Source organism: Chaetomium tenue, assembly GCF_020726465.1.
Source record: "Chaetomium tenue strain MPI-SDFR-AT-0079 chromosome Unknown F5144scaffold_4, whole genome shotgun sequence".
Classification (NCBI taxonomy): domain Eukaryota; kingdom Fungi; phylum Ascomycota; class Sordariomycetes; order Sordariales; family Chaetomiaceae; genus Chaetomium; species Chaetomium tenue.
Window position 1 is genome coordinate 4,739,195 of NW_027117332.1, and position 23,286 is coordinate 4,762,480.

At 55.0% G+C, this 23,286-nt stretch overlaps 7 protein-coding genes across 7 annotated transcripts; 5 read left to right on the forward strand and 2 right to left on the reverse strand.

Annotated features, from left to right (window-relative positions):
* Positions 1 to 1,397: 1,397 nt before the first annotated feature.
* Positions 1,398 to 3,130, forward strand: F5144DRAFT_575316 (uncharacterized protein). Its single transcript, XM_066789070.1, has 4 exons — positions 1,398 to 1,965; positions 2,063 to 2,292; positions 2,377 to 2,492; positions 2,558 to 3,130. Exons 1-4 carry the CDS (start codon positions 1,609 to 1,611, stop codon positions 2,818 to 2,820), a joined length of 966 nt encoding a protein of 321 aa, XP_066643956.1. The 5' UTR covers positions 1,398 to 1,608; the 3' UTR covers positions 2,821 to 3,130.
* A 300-nt stretch (positions 3,131 to 3,430) lies between these two features.
* Positions 3,431 to 3,965, reverse strand: F5144DRAFT_651451 (uncharacterized protein; the record flags this gene model as incomplete). Its single annotated transcript, XM_066793032.1, has 2 exons — positions 3,431 to 3,670; positions 3,741 to 3,965. The coding sequence occupies 2 exons, from the start codon at positions 3,963 to 3,965 to the stop codon at positions 3,431 to 3,433; spliced, it is 465 nt and encodes a 154-aa protein (XP_066643957.1).
* Positions 3,966 to 9,449: 5,484 nt separating this feature from the next.
* F5144DRAFT_264133 (ubiquitin-related domain-containing protein) lies at positions 9,450 to 10,752 on the forward strand. Its single transcript, XM_066783565.1, has 2 exons — positions 9,450 to 10,510; positions 10,561 to 10,752. Exons 1-2 carry the CDS (start codon positions 9,940 to 9,942, stop codon positions 10,710 to 10,712), a joined length of 723 nt encoding a protein of 240 aa, XP_066643958.1. The 5' UTR covers positions 9,450 to 9,939; the 3' UTR covers positions 10,713 to 10,752.
* Positions 10,753 to 11,274: 522 nt separating this feature from the next.
* Positions 11,275 to 11,881, reverse strand: F5144DRAFT_593511 (proteasome maturation factor UMP1-domain-containing protein; the record flags this gene model as incomplete). The annotated part of the gene is made up of 2 exons (XM_066790468.1): positions 11,275 to 11,748; positions 11,879 to 11,881. The coding sequence occupies 2 exons, from the start codon at positions 11,879 to 11,881 to the stop codon at positions 11,275 to 11,277; spliced, it is 477 nt and encodes a 158-aa protein (XP_066643959.1).
* A 203-nt stretch (positions 11,882 to 12,084) lies between these two features.
* F5144DRAFT_575322 (P-loop containing nucleoside triphosphate hydrolase protein) lies at positions 12,085 to 14,825 on the forward strand. The gene has a single exon (XM_066789071.1). It carries the CDS (start codon positions 12,310 to 12,312, stop codon positions 14,347 to 14,349), a length of 2,040 nt encoding a protein of 679 aa, XP_066643960.1. The 5' UTR covers positions 12,085 to 12,309; the 3' UTR covers positions 14,350 to 14,825.
* F5144DRAFT_575323 (ketopantoate reductase PanE/ApbA C terminal-domain-containing protein) lies at positions 14,820 to 16,444 on the forward strand. Its single transcript, XM_066789072.1, has 3 exons — positions 14,820 to 15,348; positions 15,416 to 16,253; positions 16,319 to 16,444. The coding sequence occupies exons 1-2, from the start codon at positions 14,916 to 14,918 to the stop codon at positions 16,081 to 16,083; spliced, it is 1,101 nt and encodes a 366-aa protein (XP_066643961.1). The 5' UTR covers positions 14,820 to 14,915; the 3' UTR covers positions 16,084 to 16,253; positions 16,319 to 16,444.
* Positions 16,445 to 18,073: 1,629 nt separating this feature from the next.
* On the forward strand, positions 18,074 to 22,797 carry F5144DRAFT_651458 (uncharacterized protein; the record flags this gene model as incomplete). The annotated part of the gene is made up of 5 exons (XM_066793033.1): positions 18,074 to 18,404; positions 18,522 to 20,281; positions 20,312 to 20,346; positions 20,416 to 20,821; positions 20,890 to 22,797. The coding sequence occupies 5 exons, from the start codon at positions 18,074 to 18,076 to the stop codon at positions 22,648 to 22,650; spliced, it is 4,293 nt and encodes a 1,430-aa protein (XP_066643962.1). The 3' UTR covers positions 22,651 to 22,797.
* Positions 22,798 to 23,286: the final 489 nt, after the last annotated feature.

Below are 23,286 nucleotides of genomic sequence, written 5' to 3' on the forward strand. Positions count from 1 at the left end.
CACCAACGGCCAACTGATGAGTCTTCTGAGAGTACCATATGTTTTTATTAACATAGGCTACTCTGACCGTCGTTCCGTGATAAGAGTGCAAACGTCTGCTGATCTCCGTACCCCCTTAGTCACAGCTTGAGGCACCTCGGCTATAATATATAGTGCTTGTGGAGAACAATCATTCTAAGCTTCTCTCCGTTGTTTGTTCTGTTGCTGTTGGAACCCAACCCACGACAGGTCCCCCGCCCACAAGCGACGCTCACATAACCCCCCAGCTCCCCAACCCTCGAATGCTCGGTTGCCCTGGACTACATAGTTCGCTCTCTCCAGGGGTGGCGCCAAAACTGCCAGACATCGCGAAAACCAGGTCCGGATGCGCTTTTGATGCCAAAGGCATAGTGTAATTAAGACCGCCGTAACGAGACTTGGTTTGGACTTCACGCTTACAGCGGCTTACGGGGCTTTAGCTGTACTACAGTAACCGTAATCTTAAATCATTAAAAGTATGTGTAGACATAAGCACAAACACATTTGTTTTTGCGTCGGGTGGGTGGAAATGATAAACCACGTGGTGGCCCACGGGTAGCCGTGGGCGAGTAACTTCCAGCTTGGATGTTGGCGTGATGCTGGGCTGCTGGGCGAGGATGGAAGCTTGAAACAAAAATTATATTATTAATTCTATAAAAAAACAAAGTTCCGGATCATGCCCGTTCCCACTAACAAAAAGCCACAACGCCACGGCGAAGGGGAGGAAGTCGAACCCCCCTACTTTGGGCAGTACGCGCCCGAATCCCAGATCTTCCCACCGCTAGAGCAATTCGAGCTCCTCCAGTTGCTCACAGAGTGCAGCGTGGAAGAGCTTCTGTTCCTCCGGCGGAAAGAACCCCACCGGAGACCTTGGTGTCGTCAAGTCTGGTTGGCTGGTGTTTGGCGACATGGTTTGGAGACTGGAGAGTAACGAGATTTGTATGATGGCCTGGGGAAGGAAATCGCCATGAACTTAAGGCAACGCTTTACGCATAGTTCCCTTTTTATGACTCACAAAGTTGAGTTGCCACTCGCATGTGAGCACGTCTCATGTGGTTATGGTTCGGTAGGGTGCCTAGAAGTTGAAATCTGTGCAATATCTGTCAGGTTGTCACACGCGCTCGTACGTTGCTAAGGACTCATCTAGGTTTATTACTGAAACTAGCAGGGGTTGTGGGCCCTTATAAGGCCTTCTTGACGGCTTGATATACCATCAATTCAGCCTGTAGATATCATTTCTATCGTTACCCTCGTGCCGTGAGGGTGAGAGAGGCGACCGTCCGGCTCGAAGAGGTTTGTCTACCTAAAGTAGGCAAGGTGATTCCACCACATCTCCATATCGTGGAGAACATCAAGATGGTCTCGGTTCGATCTGCAATCGGATCTCGAATTCAGCGTTTATTTCCCAAAGTGAGCCCCGCAGCATTGCTGTTGTGCAATCATGATAAGAAAACTCGTTTCTGTCCTTTCAGACGGCGAGTGCCCGCGTACCATTCATCGTCTATTCCAACCGCAATCTAGGTACCTAGGTACCCAAACAAGTTCACCCGGCAAAAATACAACCCCGTTCCCCATTCCGTGTTCTATCCAATGCTCCATCCGCGTCTGCCCGATGTTGCCCAATCCTCACTGGTTCTGCGTCCCTTCCTCGCCACCGCCTTCCGATCTCGACATACCGTAGCTTGGAAGCCCAACTCTGCTCCAAACTCTGCTTCAATTATCTTGCAATTCTTGCCAGCCGCTGACCGAACTCGCCAATTCCAACATCGAATCTTCCCCTCCGTCAGTGCGCCGTCAGCCGTTCAGCGTTATTTCGCGACTTCACCGACCATGAGCAACGCCAACGACTCCGATCCGGCAGTTTCTCAGCCGCTGGCTGACCTGTTCGCGAAAGCCGAAGCCGAATTTCCGCCTCGGTTCCGAGAACACGGATGGTATCTTACCGTTGTATGTTGTAACTCCTTACGAGGGTATATTTAATGTGCAAGGGTTTAACTACCATTGCTTCGTCCGGTTTCTGACTAACTCGACGAATGCAATCTAGCTCGCATCATTCGTTGGCACCGGGCAGCAGCAACTCGCCGGTAGCCTCTATACGCACCTGGTTGCCCAGCCTCAATACCAAACCTCAGAAGCCCGCCAGGCCTTAGTTCGTCGCATGCGAGAGGCTCTGGTGAAATGCATCATCATCAACGGTATCCCCGTGGTGATTGAAGCTGTTACCTCAATTTCGGACGTCGAGAAGCCGGAGGATCGGGACTACTCTTGCTCGAGGTAAGGAAGCAGAAGACATAACCCATACCCAGAGGTTTCCGTCAGGTTGCAGCAGTCGGAGAAGTTGCTAAATTAGTCGTATAGAGCGGATTGGCAGATTGGCCCGGAGAATTCCGAGCGTGCAGCTAAAGTCCTCAAGGTTCTTTACAAGAGTGAGAAAGGTGGCCACGTTAAAACGCTGCAATCCCATCTGGATATTCGTGAGTACCTAGCAAAGTCTCTCCGTATCCCCGCCCGGCATAAATGGCTGCTAACAGCGAAAAAGCCTGGATCTCGGCGAACGTTTCCTACGGCCTCTTCCTATCCGACCATCGAATCTTGACCATGCAAGAGACAGAGCTGGTCGTCCTCCCAGCAATCATGACCCAGAATCTGCGTGGGCCGACATATTGGCATCTGAGGGCTTGTCTGAGGGTTGGTATGGAGGCTGAGGAGGTAGAGGCCGTTCACAAGGTCATCGAAGTTGTGGCGGCGCATGGTGGGAAGACACTAGAGGTGCAGCGCGTGAAGGATGTGACAGACGCTTGAGTACCTACTCAACGGCCTCAGGACCCAACGCAATTCCGTCAAACCTAATCATGAGGCGAACCACCTCGAAGCCAACACCCTTCTCCTGGCTTGACTTCAATCCGCCGTGTAAGGGCTGCGTGATTTTATGTCCTGGGTGAACAGCTCCCAAGACAAGGCTGGCCTGTGTCTCAAGTTCTTTTGCCAGGCTATCGATCCTATCTCCTTAGGTAGGGTTGCTTAGGGTTAGTAACTTAGGGCTATCATTTCGCAGAATCTCGCACGTATGTGGTCGATCCTTTTCTTGAGACCGCCATTCATAAACTCGAGCAAGCATCTGAAGGGATCCATTCTATCAACCATGCTACCGTCTCCATTCTCATCGTAGGAACCAGTAGAAGAGAAAGCATTGCTGTGTTTGGGTTCAGCATGGCCACTCCCGTCGTCGCTTTGCCCAGTTGGGACTTTTGGAGGAAAAGGCGTTTCCCATTTCTGGGACCGAGTTCCTTTTCTAGTTATTTTACTCACAACTTTCTGCTCTCTCTTTTCGTCGGCATCTGGTGAGTAGTTGAATCACTCCACTGCTCCTTAGGTATTTTTCATCCTCCCTTTCATCCTTTCATGTACAGAGCTATTCAGGGTAATTCAGCTGACGGCTTGTGTTTCCACTGTTACGTGCCGTCCTAGGTCTTTCTGCGACACGGTCCAATTCCACCGGGTTGACTCCGAGGTCAATCGACCAGTAGCTTATTCCGTCTAAATTCGGCGTTTCGGAGTTGGTCAATGTTGCTTTCGTCAAGAATTCCCTCCTCCTTGCAGCTGTCGCCCACGCATCATCCATGCCGGCATGCGGGACCATTGCTATGTCATTCTACGTTTTGCGACAGGATTTCAATTTTAGTCACCCGGCTGGGGAGGAGGGATATATCGATGTAACTCACAATCTTGGTGAACCTGGCACTGAGATAGCTGAGATACAGCCTCCAGTTGTCCAGGTAGCAGGATAGAATAAGCGTATGGAGCCTCTCGGGTTGTTTGCGCAAGTCCTGCCGAAGGGTGCCGGCGCTTCTGTTTGCCAAGGACAAGTTAGCAACGAGGTCTTGAAGCTTCTCTGGCAGCTCGCTGGCTGTTTGGCAGTGGAGAAGGATGAAGAGGTCGAGCCCCATTTGGTGTTGATGGTAAACACCGACGTGACGGAAGGACCGGGATCGTGATTTGCCCGCCCTTTCTGCTCCACGAAATTGTTGTAGAGAAGGGCATCTTCCCGGGCATGTCAGCAAGCGAAAGCTGGACAGAAGGACATGTAAGCCTGATATCAGATGTCTCTACTCACACGCTCCATCTTCTAGTGGAATGAACGCGTTGCTAGCGCTGTTTGCCTCTGATGCGGTTCGTCCCTAAAGGAAAGGAGCACCCGCAAGAACTCAATCCTTATCCTGTATCAGTCAAACCGCTGCGCAGCAAGCGCTGACGTGATTCGAAGGGGATTGATGGACCTGGTCGGTGAGATAGATCTATGTAGGTAGGTAACCTTGTGGTCAGTGTGTCTGGCTAACTCCCGCAGTACAAAATGGGAAAAGGGACAAGAAAAGGCGGCCCTGCGGGGGCGGTGGAGGCGGGAGGGGGGGGGGTCTCTTCTCCCGATCGGCGGCGTTACGGACATGATGCGCACGCCGGAATCTGGGGTCGCGTCGAGCACCCGGCCCAGGTCGGCTTCATTCCGGACAGTGGAGGATAGACAAGACTCTATGACACTCGAATAAGCAACCTTGCGATCTCAAACTAGGATCAAAACCAGGGCGGGCCCTACTGTCAGAGATGTCAAAAACATCGAAATTGCTGTCTGTTGGGGTGAATGTGGTCTCTCCTAATTCGTTCAAATGATGGCGTAGGCCTGTAACTGTTGTAAGGCCCGCAAAATCACCCTACTGGTGAGCAAAGTACTGCTCCCAGTCGGCCATGTTGAACCAGGCCTCTCTCGATATTTCGATCACTCGGGTGTTTAACGTATATGGGCATAGGTGCATTAGGAAGCCTCGGGCTTTAATTAAACTTATCAAGCGAGCCGCCGCCAGGATGTGGCAATGTACTCCGATACACGGTTCCTAAAGCCCTCAAGTGAGCCCCAGCGTTTGCCCCGTGATATGCCTCGGAGGGAACAGTTATGAACAAATCACCTTGTGCAAAAAACGGGTGTCACCGGTCACGAACGGTTCCGGGGGGCGAACACGAGCGGATACTGCAAGGTCACTACAGCACCCAAGGGAAGATCCGGAACAGGACCCAATCTTTTGATGTGACAGGGTGATGGCACAACATGTTGATGGTACATGTAATGTTGGATGATTTGCGCTACTCAGCTCAGCCCGTGTAAAAGTAAAACCAAGCCTAAGCCACCTTGCCACGAACCTGAACCACGAGGTCCATGAGATCATGTGCTTCAAGGTATCGGCCACAGACCCCACTCCTTTTCTCACCTTCTCGCTCAGGCAGGGCGAGCTGCGTCTCTTTGGTCCGCAATTTTGGTGACAATAGCTCTGCGGTCAGTGTCAGCAGTCGTCATGTCTCTCCAATATACCATGCGTACTTTAGTTGCCTCTGTTGGAAAAAACAATGATCCGATGCCAGTCAGCCCACAACGAAGTGAACGAGTCGGTTTCCCCCTCAACCCCTCTCTTCCCTTTTATTTTCTTCTCTTTTTATTCGGCTCCATCATTGTGTTTCGTACCTCTGACAGCTCCTCAGGGCAGTCAAAATACCAACGGTCGTTTTCGTGCTGCAAGACAGTCATCTCAAAAGCAAAAAGAAAAGACAGCCCAGCCAGCCCTCTACATGTAGCCATAAGAAGCCGAGCTTCAAAACCTACCGCCACGGCAAAGTCAATGCCAGAACCATATCTCTCCGTCAAGAATACCAGCAACTCAGAGCCTATGTTGATGTAGCGCGAGAGCTTCTGAGGAATACTAATGCGCGCCAGGTCCATCGTTTGAGCGTTAAGGGTGGCGCGGAACGTTAAGACAAGTTGTCTGTTTCCGGTGTGATCCATGGAAAGGCGGCGATGAGTGAGGAGGGAAACTAGAAAGGGCCTGTCCCCGTTACGAAGCTTGCAATCAACTGGCTTTTGTAATCTTTCTCCGTTGCCCCCTCCCCTCGCCCGCATCCACATCCTGCTGCGCAACCATAGAGGAGCGAGCAGGGCGGCAGTCAGCAGCGCCAGGTGGCCAGCCAATTGCTGTTTGTGTGCAAAGACATTAAAAGGTGCTACAACCCGACGCCGCTCGTCAGTGGGCAAGCGGGAAGTCATGGAGGTGCTCCATTCCCACGCCTGTTCCAAACAAGACGTTGTGCGAGGTGCCGCGGATCGAGCCCAACCTGTATCAGGAATCCATCCGGAAGTGGGACTGGGAATTACCTATTGATACCTGAACTTATTGAACCTATAGGCCGATGGTGTGTGACCTGGTTAGATGAACCGGTGGTCCTGGGTCCAATTCATTTAAGTAATGGTAGCGTTTCGGGTTTAGGGTAGTTGAACTCCCACGCGTGTTGACGCGTGGATACTAGGACTGTGGGCGTGGGTTACCTTCTTTTATTAACCTTACATTTCGGATTACAGGCGCCGTGCCGGTTTAGGGGGCTCTGTACTCTACAATACCATCACCAAGCCCACCCCCTTCTCGTCCGATGACCGCATCCCGTCTCTGGCTAAGGACAGAGGGGTTGGCCAGAGGTAGCGCAGTCCCAACCATGGAATCACATGTCGAACTTTTCCTTCATAAACTCCCTCACCTGCGGATTTCCCCCCTTTCCAACCGCCAAGCCCTTTGGATTCCCTTCCACCTTCAGCCCCTGCAATGATCTGACCCTCGACAGCGCCACATACACCTGTCCCTGTGCAAACGCTCGTGACAAATTCACCACGGCCCGGTCCAGCGTCATGCCTTGTGACTTGTGTACGCTCATCGCCCAGGCTGCTGCGAGCGGTATTTGGGTGCGGCACAGCAGCGAGTACGGCTTAGGATAGCCTAGCTCGTGCACTTCGCACTCGGGCATGATGGTGCGCGTGGTACCGTTGATGAAGCGCACAACAGGCCAGTGAAGCTTCCGGCGGTCCTGGAGCTGCTTCTCGACAAACAGCTGTACTTGTTCCTCCCTGGTTGCGCTGTATGTTCTGTGACGGTATTGGGGCAGCGGCCGCCGGAATTCCTCGTCGTACCGCTCAAAGCCAATGATGGTTCCCTGGCTGCCGTTGCAAAGGCCCTCGTACAGGTTGAGATTGATGAGCAGGACGACGAGCATGCCAATCTTGAGTTCGACGCGACGTTCGAAGCGGTGGTCGTTGAGACCGGCGAGGGAGTCGTCTGGGTTTGTTTCTCCTTTGGACTCAAGATATGGGTGCTCGTCGGCGTTCCAGGCAAACTTGTCGACGCAGCTATAGGAGTGCGGCCGGTCCTTGAGGCGCGCGAAAGCTTCTTCGTTAGTGCGGCGGACTTCATCGCGGGTGGGGAATAGCTTGATGGCATCGGCGGCTACGGAGCGGGGAGCCATGAGAGTGTCGACCTCGTCCTGGGTAAAGGGGATACCGAGACGGCACTTTTGCAACATAGAAATAAAGCCGGGATCGCTCTGGCGGTGGATCGACTTGAGATGGACGTGTACAAAGTCGCACTCGGCCCAAGCTTTGCTGCGAAATGCCCACTTGTCCCTGTCGTGGTACTCCCTCTTGCAGTTGGGGCAGCGGTGAATGGTGTCTTCCTCCTCGTCTGTCGGTATAAGATCACTGCCGCAGGTCATGCAGTGCTGGAAAGGCTTTACAGGAGGAAGCTGGCAAAAGTCTCCAGTGACAATGACCTGGACGCCGCCGAACGGAGAGTCGTCGCGGCGGGCTCTTTTCATGACGGCGTTAAGCCGCTCTAGGTGCAAGTTCTCGACCATGCTAATCTCATCAATGATGAGGGTGTTAGTTTCCTTGAAACGCTTGCGTGTAACGTCGTCGAGCGCTGCTTTTTGCAATTCTTTGAGTGTCCGCTTGTGGTGGCCAGGTGTCCAGCCGGCATACGTCCAGGTTGTCACGCCGTTAACAGCTAGGGCGGCCTTGCCCGTTGGTGCTATAACTTGGACATTCTTTCCCATACTTCTTAGGCGCCTCTTAGCGGCGTGTAGAACGGTGGACTTACCGCAGCCTGCGGATCCAGTGTAGAAGATGTTGCGGCCACTGGCGGCGAGTTCGACCACCTCCAGCTGCTCGGGGCAGAGGACGGGCTCACCGTCTTGGTCTGGCTCACCGTCTTGGTCTGGCTTATCGTCTTGGTTTGGCTGCACGAGCTGCACTTCCGGCGCGGCTGGCCGACTTGGGACTATGGCAGCTACGTCGTCTGCAGTGAGCGGCCCAACGTATGGAGGCTCGTAAGTGCGGGTGCCAGACTCAAGCTCAGTAAGGCCAAGTACGTGGCGCGTGTATGTTCTCCTGCTCTGGGCTAGCTGCAGTAAGAGGTCGATTGGCTGACTAGAGTCTTTTGTACCCTTGTCTCCCCCGCTGTAGGAATCGAATTGCTTCTGGAAATTCCAGTACTCCCGCGCCGTAGCAAGCGCAGCCTCAGAGAGCGGGCGTCCCAGGTGGTCAACGCTGGCCGGTTCAGTCGTTGGTTTTGCTACACCAACGTTGCTTGCGGCTCCCTTGCCCCGCTTGGCCGGCGCGCTTGTCGTTTCGGCCGCCAGAATTGCCGCTTTTCGTCGTCCGAGAAGCGCTCCCAGTTGACGGAATGGTCCCATCTCGCCGGTGATAAGAAGTGCGATCTTGAGATCGATGGGTGTATGTATACCTAGGTAGGTAGTACCTCGTGTTTAGATAACAAGAAGATGCGACAGAATCACATTGTTTCCGTTCGGCGCACAATCGCAAATCGTTTGATCTGAGAAAATGAACTACAACCTGGTCTTTCGTAACTGCATTGGAGCCTGAGCCAACCGCCGAGTGAGTTTACATTATTATTCTCAGAGTGTTGATAACCAATCAAATTAAAGCGCGCGCCAGGTCTCTTTTTTTTTTTTTTTCCGCCGTGCGTGATTTGTTTGGGTGAATGAGGGATCTGAGCGATAATAATGCCAACCTACCTACCTAAGGTACACACCACGACATGGTGGTGATAAACGGTATGGTGGTAATGAGAACATCGCGGTTGATGTGGGGTTGGGCCTGAGTTCATGGAGCCTTCTCAACTTCACCACTTCTTGCCAAGTGCTGCTGCCCCAGAATGGTCCGTGCACACTGACCACTTGAGTGGGTCTTTCCCCAGCCTGGTCAGCTCCTTCCAAGAATCGCAGGGGAGCGTCAGCGGCCTGGTCCGGGAACCGAAACAACTCCTGCCAAGATCCCAGGTCTCTCTCCCTGTTTCCTTTCAGCTGCAACCAAACCATTTCAGGCCCTTGATTCGAATATTCGGACACTGCGTTGGGAGGTTCCAGATTGGCCCCTTCTTCTCTTTTGGGTATCACGCTTTTTTCGCCAACTTCGCCGTGTGGTTTGGTTGTCCTTGATTGCTCGGTCATCTCCGTTGCCCATCTCCAGTGTCTCATCATCAGCTGTGTTCAGCACCAAATGAGCACTTGACCAACCAGGGAGCCATTTCGCCTCTGGCCCGTTCCGACTTCAATTCGTGGTGTCAGCCTCGATTCCCTCTTTTTTTTCTCGCCCGTCTCTACCTACTACCTGAATTGCTACTGCGCTGTTTTGACAGCCAATCCGCCCCTTCGCCTGCTCTGCAGCGCCCCTGGTGAACACATGACGACAGGCCGCATTTCCGGTAGATCCGACGACCACCCTCTGAACAACCGGCAATTACATTTCGCTGTCGACCGAATTGCGAGATAAAGGATAGAAGAGGCGACGCACATTGTTGTCTCGGTGTGTTTCTCAGCTCAGCGCGAAGCACTGTTTCCGGACGGTCGGAAGCGAATACCCACCCGCCTGTCTTCCGGTAACGAGTTAGCGCGGGAAACTCCGTCTTCTGTGGCTGCTTTCGCGACTCACCGCACACCCAAGAGATCGACCCTGTTCCGGGCATCTCTCGTTTCTTTGACACCGCCCCATTGGCCTTGCGACCGCCCTGCCGATCGCTGCCCACCGCTCCCTCTGCAATCATGGCTGAACTTGTCCCCAAAGCTGGGGGCGTCGAGATGGCGACCGAGAACACAGTGCTACAGCCAGCCGAGCCGCTACCAATAAACAAAGCGGACGGGGGAAAGGAGGGAACGGAACACAAGGAAACTGTTGAGGAACCGACAGGGGAATCGAGCGCCGAGGCTGCTTCGGCGGATACATCACCAAAAGGAAAAGACAAGGACGAGCCGCCGCCAGTAGTCGGGAAAGCAAGAGAGGGCGACTCGTTGTCAATAGGGCCGTCCGACCTACCGCCTCCCGCTCTCGCAGGGGACGACACGGCCGCGCCCGTCTGCGCCATCACGCTGCTTCTCCCGACGGGTGCCAGGCACCCCTACAGGATCGACGAGAAATATCTTTCTAAACGCAATGTCGAGGTGCCAGAGGTGACGGAATCGGGCGGGCGGGACCCCTTCAGCATCTCGATTTACAAGCTGAAGGAGTTGATTCTGCGGGAGTGGCGGGAGGAGTGGGACGGCAAACCGGCCAGCCCGAGCAGCATCCGGCTGATTCATTTCGGAAAACTGTTGGACGACAAGGAGCAATTGAAGAGTCAGTTTTCCGTTCCATGTGCCGTTGATATCAACGCTGACCCCCCGTAGAGTACCAGTTTAGCCAGGACAGCCCCAATGTCGTCCACATGTCGGTGCGCCCACCGGAGATGATGGAAGAGGAAGAGACGGCTAAGAGCAAGGCCCACAGCCGGGAGGGGCGGAGCCGCGATGGGAGCAGCGGCTGCTGCGTGATCCTATGAGCAACAACTAATTGTGCTTAATGGTCTGAACTGGAGGGTCGGGTTTACTTTTGGTCAAATTGGGGTTATGTCGTTGACATTCAACTGCATTCAGAGGGTGAGGAACGCGGGAGCGATGTTTTACACGAAGGCTTTCCCATTCAATGTACACGGGTGCAGGGGCAGGGTCTGGCGTACTGTGTTGTTTTGATCATTTCTTTCCGTGCAAATACATGATGAAAAGGATGGCCTACAGGGTCTTCTAGCGATGCTTTATATATATGATTTTGTGGTTTTCGTCATGCCGACGGAAGTGTTTCAGACGGTCGATGGCAAATACGAGATTCGTGAAGAGCATGCAAGAATCGTTGACAAGCGTAGTCATTGACTGCCCCTGTGATTTCTTGCCTACGGTGATGTTGGCCGACCTGTGCTGGCTAGCCCAGTGGGTGCTGTAGACAGTTCCAAGCAGGTCGAATACTGCTTGCAATGTCGCTCATCCCATGATGTTGCAGACATACCCCAGCATCATCAACCTGCCCGTTCCACCCTTTCCTCATTTACCCATACCTCCAACTCCCCCTCACATCTTCAACTTCCTCTCCATCTCCTCATGCACCCCGACCGACGCCCGACCCTCCTCGCCCGTGAACACATCCTCCCACGCAATCGTATCGTCCCGCCCCGCCAGGATATCCTCATGCACGCTCCCCATGCCCCCCACGCTGCCCCCGCCCAGCGCCATCGGCTTCCACTGGCCCTCGCGCGCGATCTTGAGCTCCATCTGCCGCCGCACCGGCTCCGCCACCCCGTACGCCCGCCGCAGCGTCTCCATGCGCAGCGCCTCGCGTGTGGACTCCCACGCCTTGAGGCGTGCCTCGAGCGGGTGGGCCGAGGTCGGCTTGTCCGCGCCCGTGGTCAAGGGGGACGGGCCGACGCCCGCGCGGAGCGTGTCGTGCAGGCCGGGGGCGGACGGGGCGCCGGCGGTGCGGGAGGGGATGTGGCTGAAGGAGTTTTCGTGCGTGGTGGCCGGGACGATGCGGAGGGCGTTGAATGACTGTGGGGTGGGTTGGGGATGTGGTTAGTTTGGGGGTTGGTTTGGTGGTTCAAGTTGAGTTGGTTGTCTTTGGAGGGGTGGGCGGGGTGGAAGGGAGGGAGGATGCTGCTGGGAGGAGAGGGGTGCTTACCATCTTGGCGGCTGTGGGATGTGTGATTCTTTGGATAGTTTGTTTTGGGGTGTGTAGAAATTCCGCTTGGGCTTGTCTTGTTGTTTTTGGTCGACCGTTGGTTTTGTGGCGGATCGGTGGTGGGAGGTGTTTGAAGGTCGAAGCTCAGGTTGGCAGGTCAGGTTGCAGCTGTGATGCGCAGGCTCCAGCAGCCTCGCGTTCAGCAGGGATCTGGCTCAGCAACCTGGCACCAGGCGCCAACTGTGGAGTTACGTAAGCCGGTTTTTGCCTGCCGGTCCTCTCGCTTCCGCGCCAATTATCCCCGCGGGGCTATCTCCGGACTGGCGACGACTGTAAACCAACACTTTTATACTGAATATTCTCTTGACTCACAATTCATCCTCTTCCAATGTCATGGCCTCCCGACACTCCGCCAGAGGCCAATTGACACGATGCGTTTTCCATCTGGCACGCCGCCGATAATCCGCATCGCCAATGGCACCTTCTACCGAAACCAACCGGGAACTGTTTCGGCATTGGCATCCTCATCCCCATCCCATGCACACGCTCATCCAAACCCGCCCTTCTTCAAGGACCTAACCTTTGAACTGCCCGCCCAAAGCAAAACCCCCCACAACTGGTGCATCATTGGCCCATCCCTCTCCGGCAAGACCACCCTCCTCCAGGTCCTCCGCGGCCAGCACCTCGCCTTCCCGCCCACCGCCCGGTCCTACCCCTACCTCAGCACCGACCAAGTCCCCTACCACCTCCGGACGCCCGCCCGCGCCATCCAGTATGTCGGGTTCGACTTCCAAGGCGGCGGCGGCGGTCTCGGCCCGGCCACCTCGACATACCTCTCGGCGCGGTACGAGTCGCGGCGGGAAATCACCGACTTCTCGCTGCGCGACTTCCTGCTCGGCAACATGCAGCTGAACCCGTCGCGGCTGCCCGGCGACGAGGGCATCGACGAGGCGCTGTTCGGGCGCGTGGTCGCCGACCTGCGCCTCGAGAGCCTGCTGGACCTGCCCGTGACGTTTTTGTCGAACGGCCAGGGGCGGCGGGCGCGCATCGCGCGCGCGCTGCTGACTAGTCCGGAGGTGCTGTTGCTCGATGAGCCGTTTATGGGGCTGGACCCGCCGACGGTGGCCGGGTTGAGTCCGCTGTTGAGTTCGCTGGCTGAGAAGGCGAGCCCAAGGTTGGTGTTGAGTGCGAGGCCGCAGGATCCCTTGCCTGAGTGGATTACGCATTTGGTGTATCTGAGGACGGATGCCCAGGTGGGGGTGATGGGTGCCAAAGATACGGTTTTGGAGGGGCTGAGGGAATACGTTCGCGGGGTTCGCAGTGGCAAACTCGCCGAGGATGACATGTTGCCTGTGCATACTCTCAGTGAGATGGGTAGGACTCTCACGAAACACGGCATCACTGGCGAAGGCATGGCTGAGGACTTCTCGATAAGGGTGCCGCAAGGTAGTGTTGAGGCTACGGAAAGTACAGATTTGGGGGAGCCGCTCGTGGAGATGGATGGCTGCAGAGTCCAGTATGGCGGCAAAGTCGCTCTGGGAAACTGGGTTGAAGAGAAAGACGGGGAGACCGTGAGCGGGCTTCATTGGACGGTCCGGAGGGGTGAAAGATGGGGCGTGTTTGGGCCGAACGGTTCCGGCAAAACGACCATTGTTTCGTTGCTCTGCTCTGATCACCCCCAGACATACTCCCTCCCGATTAAGCTGTTTGGTCGCAGCAGGCTGCCCGAGCCCGGTTCTGGCCAGCGGCCCTTGACATTTTGGGATGTTCAGTCTCGCGTGGGCCACTCCAGCCCCGAGATTCATCAGCATATGCCGCGCAATCTGACGGTCCGTCAAGTGCTCGAGAGCGCGTGGGCCGACACCTTCCGCAGCAAGCCGACCCTCGATGTGGCCGCTGCAGAGCAGGTCGAAGCCACGTTGAGATGGTTTGAGCATGAACTCAACCCTGCCTTCCAGAAACACCCGCAGTCGGCGACTGCCGATGACACTGCCGTGAACTCGATTGCCTGGGCCAAGGACTACATGTTCGGCGAGCTGTCGTTCAGCGCCCAGCGTATCCTGCTCTTCCTCCGGGCCATCATCAAGCACCCCGACGTCGTGGTGCTCGACGAGGCATTCGGCGGCATGGACGACGCGGTGCGAGACAAGTGCATGCTTTTCCTCGCCTACGGAGAGGAGAAGATGTACTCGTTGGGCCCGAAACTGGAGAACGGGTCCGTGGCGGGGGCTACCGTAGTGGATAGCCCTACGTCAAAGGCTGGCAATGTAAAGGTAACGGGCCTCTCGGAACAGCAGGCACTTATTTGTATTAGCCATGTCAAGGAGGAGGTGCCCGATTGCGTAAGGGAATGGCTTTGCCTGCCTGAAGCCAACACGGGGCTGCCGGCGAGGTTCGGGCGTTTGGATGGCCCGTTGAGGACCAGCTCGCGGCGATGGACCGAGATCTGGGGAGTTGGGCAGAGGGCATAAGTCAAGGTATCCATGGCCTATCAATGATAGTGAATGATTGATGTCTGCCCAGTTCCAGACATCTTCCGTAGGAAGTGCTGTAGCAACATATGACAGCCGTCCGTAAATCGGTGGAAAGTAAGAGGAGAGGCACCGGGCGGATGGCATCACTTGTGCAAGATTTCGCCCTCCGGCAACTGTGAGTCTGGCCGCTTGAGGACATTCGGATTGAGCACCAAATTGAGGAACAGGAGGGTTTTTTTGTGAAAAGAACTTGACGCATTGCTAGGAGCTTGGTAAGGCAGCCAAAGAACAAGAGTCATCATCCGTTGGTGTTGCGGAACGGAGTTGCAGAGAGGGTGATAATGATCCAGGTGAGTGAGGATGGCAGAGCCCAGAAATTGAAGATGCGGGCTCCTGGGTCGTACAGACCTCGGGCCACATTTAAGTTAAGACAACGAACCAATCAGCCAAGCCGCACACGTTCTCTTCTGCAGAGCCTTTGACAGGTGACTTGAAATCCACGAACCATCAACCAACCAACCCAACTTAAACCAAATGATCTAACGTCACGTCCGGCTCATAAGATGGAGAGCGGGATTTACATCCTCGGATTGGGAAACTTGGGTAAATATGTTGCTTTCGCCCTCCGATGCAACCAGCAAACGGCTGTCACATCCCCCCGCCAGGTTTCGCCCGTGACGCTCCTCTTTCATCGCAAAGGTCTTCTCGAGGATTGGGAGCGCGAAGACCGATCCATTCGATACTACACGCCAGAGTGTTTGAAAAGTCAACCGCCTGTCGAGAAATCACGAGCCAGTGGCTTCCGTGTCGAGTTCCTCAATGCGACCGCTGCAAATCACGACGTCGAAAATCATACCCCCGGCATCATTGACGACAAGTCCCCGATCAGGCATCTCATTGTGACGACCAAGACCTATGCAACGATAGCCGCTCTCACCCCGATCAAGGACCGGCTAAACAAAGACTCACATATATTGTTTCTGCAGAACGGTATAGGTATGTGTGATGTATGAGCCAGGAAGATGATGGCTCCGCATACGTACCTGGTCTGACCGGCACCCAGGTGTCACCGATGAGGTCTCTCATAAGCTTTTCCCCGACCCGGGGAACCAGCCCACGTACTGGGCTGGCATCTGCAGCGCCGGTGTTTACAGCATATCTCCATTCTCTCTTGTCCATGCCGGCCATGGACCCTTGATGGTGGGTGTTGTTGGCACCCAGTCTACGACAGGCCTCCCACCCACAGGCGAGGCTCACATGGCTTCCCAACTCTCGAATTCTAGGTTGCTCCAGACGAATTTACTCTCGCCGGAGCAGATCGTACACGCTCAGCTGAAAAAGCTTGTCATCAACGCAATCATTAACCCCTTAACGGCCTGCTTCGACTGCAAGAACGGGCAGGTCTTCGAAAGTGATGAGAGGCAGGCGCTTTATCGCCATCTTCTTCAAGAGGCCGGCACCATCATCAGGGAGATGCTTCCCCAATCAGACAACCTCCGTGAAACAGCCTTCTCGGATCGAGCCCTGGGCGCGTTGGTCGAGGAGGTCGCGGAGAAAACTGCCAACAACACAAGCTCAATGTTGCAGGACGTACAGGCTGGGAAGCGGACCGAAATAGATTATATTAACGGCTATCTGGTTTCGCAAGGGAGGAGGTTAGGCTTGCCAACCACACATCATCAAGCCGTTTACAACATGATCAAAACGTTAGAAGCCGGCCATCCGGATTGAACCGCCCGTTTGACATGGTTTAATCAACTGAAAATACCATTTTAGGGCTTCAAACAGGTGGAAGGCCGCGGCCCGAGCCAAATATCGCTCGCATCGAGAATGCTCTGGGATGTGGGCCGTCTTTGACTCAGTTATGCGCAATAGGACTGCCTTTGAGCTAGAATAAGCATCTGGGTGTGTATTAGTTCTGAACTCTTCTCCGTTCCTTTCTCGGCCGAGGGAGGGTGAGACGCACCGGATCATACCAGTGGCAGAATGCAGAAAATGGAGCTGTGGTTGGAACGCCATGGCAAGGGGCCCCAGACATTGACATCGTGCCGCCTACCTGGTTACCTTTGTGTCACGAACACGGCCGCATGCAGCGGCCAAGCGGGACCGCGCTGGGAGCGGCCCGAGCCAATGATTAAAGATGGGGCATCAGCCAATAAGAAACGGATCGTGGAAGGGAATTCACGATCCAGTGGATCGTGAATTGGATAAGGCGATCCAGTACGGATCGCCTAGGGGATAAGACGATCCAGTAGGCACAAGTACGAAGGTACCTGTAGACCAGATGGTATATAGCCACTCGTTCTGGAGAGCTCTGGGAGTTCTCCAGTTAGCAATCACAACTACAGTTCGCTACAAGCTCACAAGCCTACTGTTGAGACAAGTCTATTGTTGTGCACCCTTTGGCTGCACCGAACCTAAGCATCCTCGAGAGATTACCTTCAACGAAGCTGAACCCTAACAGGATAGGATCCTGGACAGGTTCGTCACACTTTGCCAGCAGCTGGCTAAACTTGCCAATTCCAACATCGCCCAATCTTCCCTTCAGTCAGTCAGTACCCCTTGAACCATCAATCCTCTTAAGGGCTATTATTTCACCGCTTCCCGGACTATGCGCAAGGCCAAGGACTCCTCCGGTTTTGTAGTCGTGAGCTAACCTGTTCGCGAAAGCCGAGGCCGAGTTTCCCTCTCGGTTTCGAGAGCACGGCTGGCATCTGACTCGGGACCGTTCTTAAATTATACGGACCTTTGTAACTCTTTACAAGATCGTCATTGCTTCGCCCCCTGACTGACTCGATAGATGCAATAGCTCGCATAGTACATCGGGGAGCAGCAAATTATTGGCCGTCTCTACGATCTGAGGGCTTGTGTCTGAAGGTCAGCATCAAAGCTAATAAAGTGGAGGCCGTTCACAGGGTCATCGAACGGTGGCCACACACGACAAGAAGATACTGGAGGTGTAGCGCGTGAAGGATGTGACAGACGCTTAAGTGTTATGGGCGCCAAATCTACCTTCGTTTTTGTTCCTACACTAGTCTTTAAGGAGATAGCGGTTTGGGACCATGTGACTCTGACCTGCGGGACTATGATACGTGACTGCTCCTGTATCTAAGCCCGACCCTGTCTTTAAACGAAGTGAAAAGATAAAACTTCAGATATATATATGGATGATTAATGTTATAGGTAATAAATATGCCCGAGATTGGATGTATGTGTTATAAAGTGATTATATATCCCGCGATTTGGGCGGCTGTTTTTCGCTGGTGTGTAGCCTCAAGTTTCCGTAGTCGAAGCCGCCCCTCTTAGTCTACGTCTCGTGGGGTATGTAGATGTCCTTCCGGTGTTATAAGTACCCGCAGAGGGCTACACCCTTTGCAAAGATACGAGCGCTGTAATATAGTAGGGTTGCTAGAAGGCGAACCTGTAGCAGTTCACCCTCACAATCATGAAAGCATTGCCGAGCAGCTGTTGAGGAATCCTGCTTATAAAGCTACCATGTGGCGCCTACGCTTTCCAAATCCGGAACAGCGGTGTGATTGTTTAGGGCTTCCCTTGGTCAGGGGCACCTCAGCGCCTAAGCAGAGCCACGTGGCAACCCCAGCCTGAAAGCCATTGTTGGGCATTAATCCAGATAGCAGTCAAGGGTCCCCATCTGGAGAACGCCGTTGGGACTACAACCTCCGTTTAGAGCCGCCGCGGACTGAATTCTGCGCTGGGAGCCATGCCCCCCTGCTGTAGCCTCACATGCGGCAGGCAGAAAAAGATCAAAACTTCTGACGCTGTCGCCGCTGCCGCCGCTGCTGCTCCGCCTGCTCCTACCCGTCGACCAAAAGTTCAGGCTCCGTCCACTCTCAAGCCCTTACAGGGCAACCGGGTGGACAATTCTATCTCAACATCTGCTCCGTCCCAGATCTCCACTCCACGAGAGCCATCTACCAAGAGGCTTGATGGCGTCAATACAGAAATCCCCATTCCTGAACCGCGGCCTGTCGAGTCGGAGCTGCCCCCTATCGAATCACCGAGCGCGGTATCGGCGGAAGAGTGCAACGAATGTGCTGCGATCATCGGGAGGAGTCAGTCTGCCCCGTCCAATCCGGGTTTATATTCGGACTCCGTCGCGCCTTGACAAAGCAACAGCGCCGCCGCTTCTGAGAATGTTACTCCGCTAGGCGAATCTGAGCCAGGCCAAACCCATCTCCTTGTTCCAGATGTCACCCAGGAGCTACCGAACACAACATCGGCGAAACAGCTCAGCGCAAACGACTATTCTGTGGGTTGGATCTGCGCTGTGCCTGTCGAGTACGTCGCTGCGCAGGTGATGCTCGACGAGGTGCACAAGCGTCCCGGGACCTTGGCGCGTACCGATGGCAACGACTACGTGTTTGGGAGAGTTGGCGAGCACAACGTCGTTGTTACCGTTCTCTCCAGCGGCGGGTATGGAACTACCTCGGCGACCAAGGTAGCGGCAGACATGCAAGTCAGCTTTCCCAACGTCAAACACGGCCTCATGGTCGGTATCGGGGGTGCTGCACCGACCCCGAAAAACGACGTCCGGCTAGGAGATAATGTGGTTAGCGTCCCCGGAAACGGCAGGCCTGATGTTTTCCAGTATGACTACGGAAAAGATGTGCAGGACCGGGGGTTCGAAACGACTGGCACGCTCAACCAACCGCCACGAATCTTGCTGAACGCGGTGGCCGGACTCCGGGCGGATCATGACAGCGCCAGTGGCGGCCACCGGCTTGAAGACGCCGTCAACAAGGTCTTCGAGGAACGGCCACACCTCCGCAAGAACTACCAGCGCCCGGGTCCGGCGGCAGATCATCTCTTCAAGTCTAGCGTCACCCACGCCGTCAGCTGTGGCACAGACCAGTGTTCGTACGAGAACCCTGAGCATCTCGAACAGCGAAGCGAGCGAGCAAGCAAGCGCCGCTCGGAAATACACTACGGCCTCATTGCCTCTGCAAACCAGGTCATGAAGAACGCACTGGTACGGGACCAGTGGGCATCAAAGGGCGTCCTATGTTTCGAGATGGAGGCCGCGGGGCTCATGAACGACTTCCCGTGCCTGGTTGTGCGTGGGCTATGCGACTACTCGGACATGCACAAGAACAAGATATGGCAGGGGTACGCAGCAATGGTGGCGGCCGCCTACGCGAAGGATCTCCTCTACCGCCTCGCCCCTATCCAGGGCCCGGCCAGCAAGCATAGTGAGGACGAAGCCCGCGAGGCCCATGAGATTCTCGAGTGGATCACGCCCATCAACTACGGCCCCCAGCAAAGCGATTTCCTCCGAAAGCGGGAGCCAGACACCGGCCAATGGCTGTTGCACTCAGCAGCGTACCGAAAATGGGCGGATACCAAGGGCCTTACGCTGTTCTGCCCAGGGGTCCCGGGAGCCGGCAAAACGATCCTTACGGCTACCGTGATCGACAATCTGTGTAAGAGATTCAAGTACGACTCGAGCGTTGGCATCGCCTACCTTTACCTCAACTTCGAGCGTCGCGCCCAACAGACGCCCGAAAAACTGCTCGCAAGCCTTGCGAAGCAATTACTCCAGGGATGGGTCCCACTCCCCGAGAGTTTGCGGAAGATGTACAAGTCGCGCAAGGACAAGTCAACGGACCCCTCGCCAACGGAGATACTCGAGATCCTAGAGAGCGCGGTTCGGCTACACGCGAGGACTTTTATCGTGGTCGACGGGCTAGACGAGTACGAGAAGACGGCCTTTGTAGCTAGGCTGTCTGAGAAGATCTTCCATTTCCAGCGTGAGTCTCAACTTGGGATCAGCTTCTTCGCAACCTCGCGGCCCATCCCGGTCATTGAAAAGCTGTTCAATGCCGACGTTTGTCTGAGGCAGAGAGTGCTCGCTAGCAGCGACGACACCAGGAAGTTTGTCAACGGACACATGGACGAACTAGCGGGGTTCGTGAGTGAGATGCCCGACCTTCAGAGTGAGATCATGACGACAATAATAAACGCCTCGGGCGGAATGTAAGCGCCTAATCCTGATGACCCCGAATATGAAGGCTAACCAAAACCGACTTGCCAAAACGATGATAGGTTTCTCTTAGCCGAGCTGTATCTGAGCTTTCTAGAAGACAAAACCACGCCCGCCGAAGTCCAAGAGACACTGGCGCAGTTCCTAGACGAGGGCAACAACGCCCGTCTCGCATCATCCGAAGATGAGAAACGGGAGGTCCTCAGCCGCGCATACGACCAAGTCACGAGGAGGATCGAAAGCCAGAAAAAGGGACTACAGAAGCTCGCTCGCAGGGTCTTGACGTGGGTCTTCCGTGCGAAGCAGCCGCTGACCGAAGCGGCCCTCCGGCACGCGCTGGGCGTCCAGCCCGGCTCAACGACTCTCATCGAGGAGAGCGTGCCGCGCTGCGAAGACGTAGTGTCTGTGTGCATGGGCTTGGTGACTGTCGACGTCGCGAGTGACACAATACGGTTCATCCATGCCACGGTGCGCGAATATTTCGAGCAACAGCCACCTAATGCCCACAAACACTGATCCTGGATCCGAATGAAGAGCCGACTATTGCCGCAACATGCGTGTCATATCTGTCCTTTACCGCTTTCTCCGAGCCTCCACCCACTGGCTTCCTAACCTTCGAGGATCTTAAGGCACGGTGTGCGGAGCACCCGCTATACTCGTATGCCGCCTCGTACTGGGGCCATCATGCGCGTGAGAGCTTCAACTCTCCAAAGACGGACGAGTTAATCCTCGGCTTCCTCGATCGCGAGGAAAACGTTGCGGCTGCGAGTCAAATGCTTACGGCCACCATGGGCCTCTTTGAGCTAGTGTCCGCCCAGATCGAGATAAAACCATCCGATCAGGGCGAGGAAGACGTACATGAGCAAAGTGAGGAAGAAGCACCTGAGAAGAGTGAGGAAGACGGCGAAGCACTGGATGCGGGGAAGGAGCCCGAGTTGAAAGTGGAGGTGAGACAAATGATGATTCCCATGCGGCTGAGCGCGGCGCACCTCATTGCGCACCTTGGGCTGGAGAGACAGGTTTCAGATTTTCTCGAACGTGGGCGATTGATGGACGACCGAGACTACGCCGGGATGTCACCGCTCGCCTGGGCCGCTCAGGTTGGGCACGAAGCCGTCGTAGACCTGCTGCTTGCGAGCCATGGTGTGGACGTGGAGGCGGCGGACAAGGAAGGACGGACGCCATTGTTGTGGGCAATGTGGTTCGGTAGGGAGGCAGTGGTCGAGCGCCTGCTGGGTTCTGGGAGGGTCAGTCTGGAATCGCCCCTCCCGGCGAAGCCGGTCCTCTCCTTTTCACTGACGGACGCCTTGGTGGATGATGTCTATACGGAGAACGAATTCTTCTTTAGGCTGATGGGCAGAGAGCGGGACACCACGTTTCATCTGACTCAGCTCGCATGGGCAGCATTTATCGGACGCCGAGCATTGGTGCAGGCCGTGTTAACTGCGATGAATCAAGACAAGGAGTCGGAGCATGGGGGCCCTGTCGTCCTCAACGCTCGGGATCTAAAGTACGGCCGCACCCCTCTATGGTGGGCCGTGAGGCACGGACATCGAGAAGCCGCTCAGCTCCTGCTGGAGACAGACGGTGTTGATCCGGATGCCCGGGACAACCGGCTCCAGAGCCCGCTGGCGAGAGCGGCGGTCAACGGACGGGTGCACCTCGCCGAGCTGCTGTTGCACTCAGGGGGCAACCGTGTCGACGTGAATTCCAAAGACAAGTACGGACTGACACCCCTCGGTTTGGCTGCCTCGTACGGGCACGAGCCAATCGTGCGGCTGTTACTTGCCCAGCCGGGAATTGAACTGAATTCTCGGGCGGGGACGGTCAAAATTAAAGTGGCTCAAGACGGCAGAAACTTAAACCCAAGAGACGGAGACGGCGGCACGCCCTTGTTCATCGCGGCTGCGCACGGGCATGCCGGAGTGGTGAAGCTCCTTCTGGCCACGGAAGGCGTGGAGCTTGACGCTACAGACAGGATGGGACGTACTCCGCTGCAGGTGGCCGTCCAGAACAACTACAGGGAAGTGGTAAAACTTCTTTCTCCCACTGCACCACCAGGGATCGACCTGGGACCTACCGGCGATGAAAGAGAAATAAGCCAGCTTGTTTATACTTCCGATGTAATCTCGGACGACGTTGGACAGCTGCCTAGGCCGTTACGCATTGCCCGGAATCAAATGCGTCGAGAACCCAACAACACATTAGTGAAAGTTGGGAGCTCAGAATCCATTGAGCCAGTTATTATGACCGACTCCATGTCGAGGAGGTGGTTCTGCTGCTGTGGCGTTATGTAGTGGCTTTGGGAACGGGAAAGTCACAAGGCGGGGTGGGTTTTGTTTCTCAATGATATCACCGGTGCGTGGTTACTAGTTAGGCCAGAAGAAAAGACCGTAACCAAGATCACATCGTTGGGGTGTTATATGAGGGATAGCAGGCCATAACAATGAACAACTTGGTACAGTGGTGGAGGCTGTTATCATCATATTGTAGAATTCAGAATCTATAAACCGCTCTCAACACAGCCTACAGTCATCATCTTTCATTCTTCATCCCGGTCATACGCCATTCGTGATCGGTGTTCTCAGCGCTCAAGAAAACTCGACCTCCTATCTCTACCCAAAGCCGAGCGCCATATAGCCTCTCCCCGCCCAATGTCGAATGCTGAGCTCCCCCATATAAACTTCGTCATTCCCATTGGAGCACATACATACATACATACATACATACATACATACATCGTACACTCCCAGCTGAAAGAGTGCTCCATCAACGGATCATCCACCCACTATCGGCCTGCTTCACTTCCAAACACTGTTTCCGAGCTTACGAACGCTACGAAGCGGTTCGCAGCATCATCAAAGCCCTGGAAGCTCGCGATGTGGAACGGCCAGTCTGAGGTCGACCCAGAACAGCCGAGTCACTACCACAAG

Excerpts from the sequence above, each read along its gene's own strand:
- F5144DRAFT_575316 (XM_066789070.1), top strand. The coding sequence starts at position 1,609 with ATGCTCCATCCGCGTCTGCCCGATGTTGCCCAATCCTCACTGGTTCTG. Across the intron at positions 1,966-2,062 it reads ACGGATGGTATCTTACCGTT|CTCGCATCATTCGTTGGCAC; the intron begins GTATGTTGTAAC and ends AATGCAATCTAG. Across the intron at positions 2,293-2,376 it reads CGGGACTACTCTTGCTCGAG|AGCGGATTGGCAGATTGGCC; the intron begins GTAAGGAAGCAG and ends TTAGTCGTATAG.
- F5144DRAFT_264133 (XM_066783565.1), top strand. The coding sequence starts at position 9,940 with ATGGCTGAACTTGTCCCCAAAGCTGGGGGCGTCGAGATGGCGACCGAG. Across the intron at positions 10,511-10,560 it reads CGACAAGGAGCAATTGAAGA|AGTACCAGTTTAGCCAGGAC; the intron begins GTCAGTTTTCCG and ends GACCCCCCGTAG.
- F5144DRAFT_575322 (XM_066789071.1), top strand. The coding sequence starts at position 12,310 with ATGCGTTTTCCATCTGGCACGCCGCCGATAATCCGCATCGCCAATGGC.
- F5144DRAFT_575323 (XM_066789072.1), top strand. The coding sequence starts at position 14,916 with ATGGAGAGCGGGATTTACATCCTCGGATTGGGAAACTTGGGTAAATAT. Across the intron at positions 15,349-15,415 it reads GTTTCTGCAGAACGGTATAG|GTGTCACCGATGAGGTCTCT; the intron begins GTATGTGTGATG and ends ACCGGCACCCAG.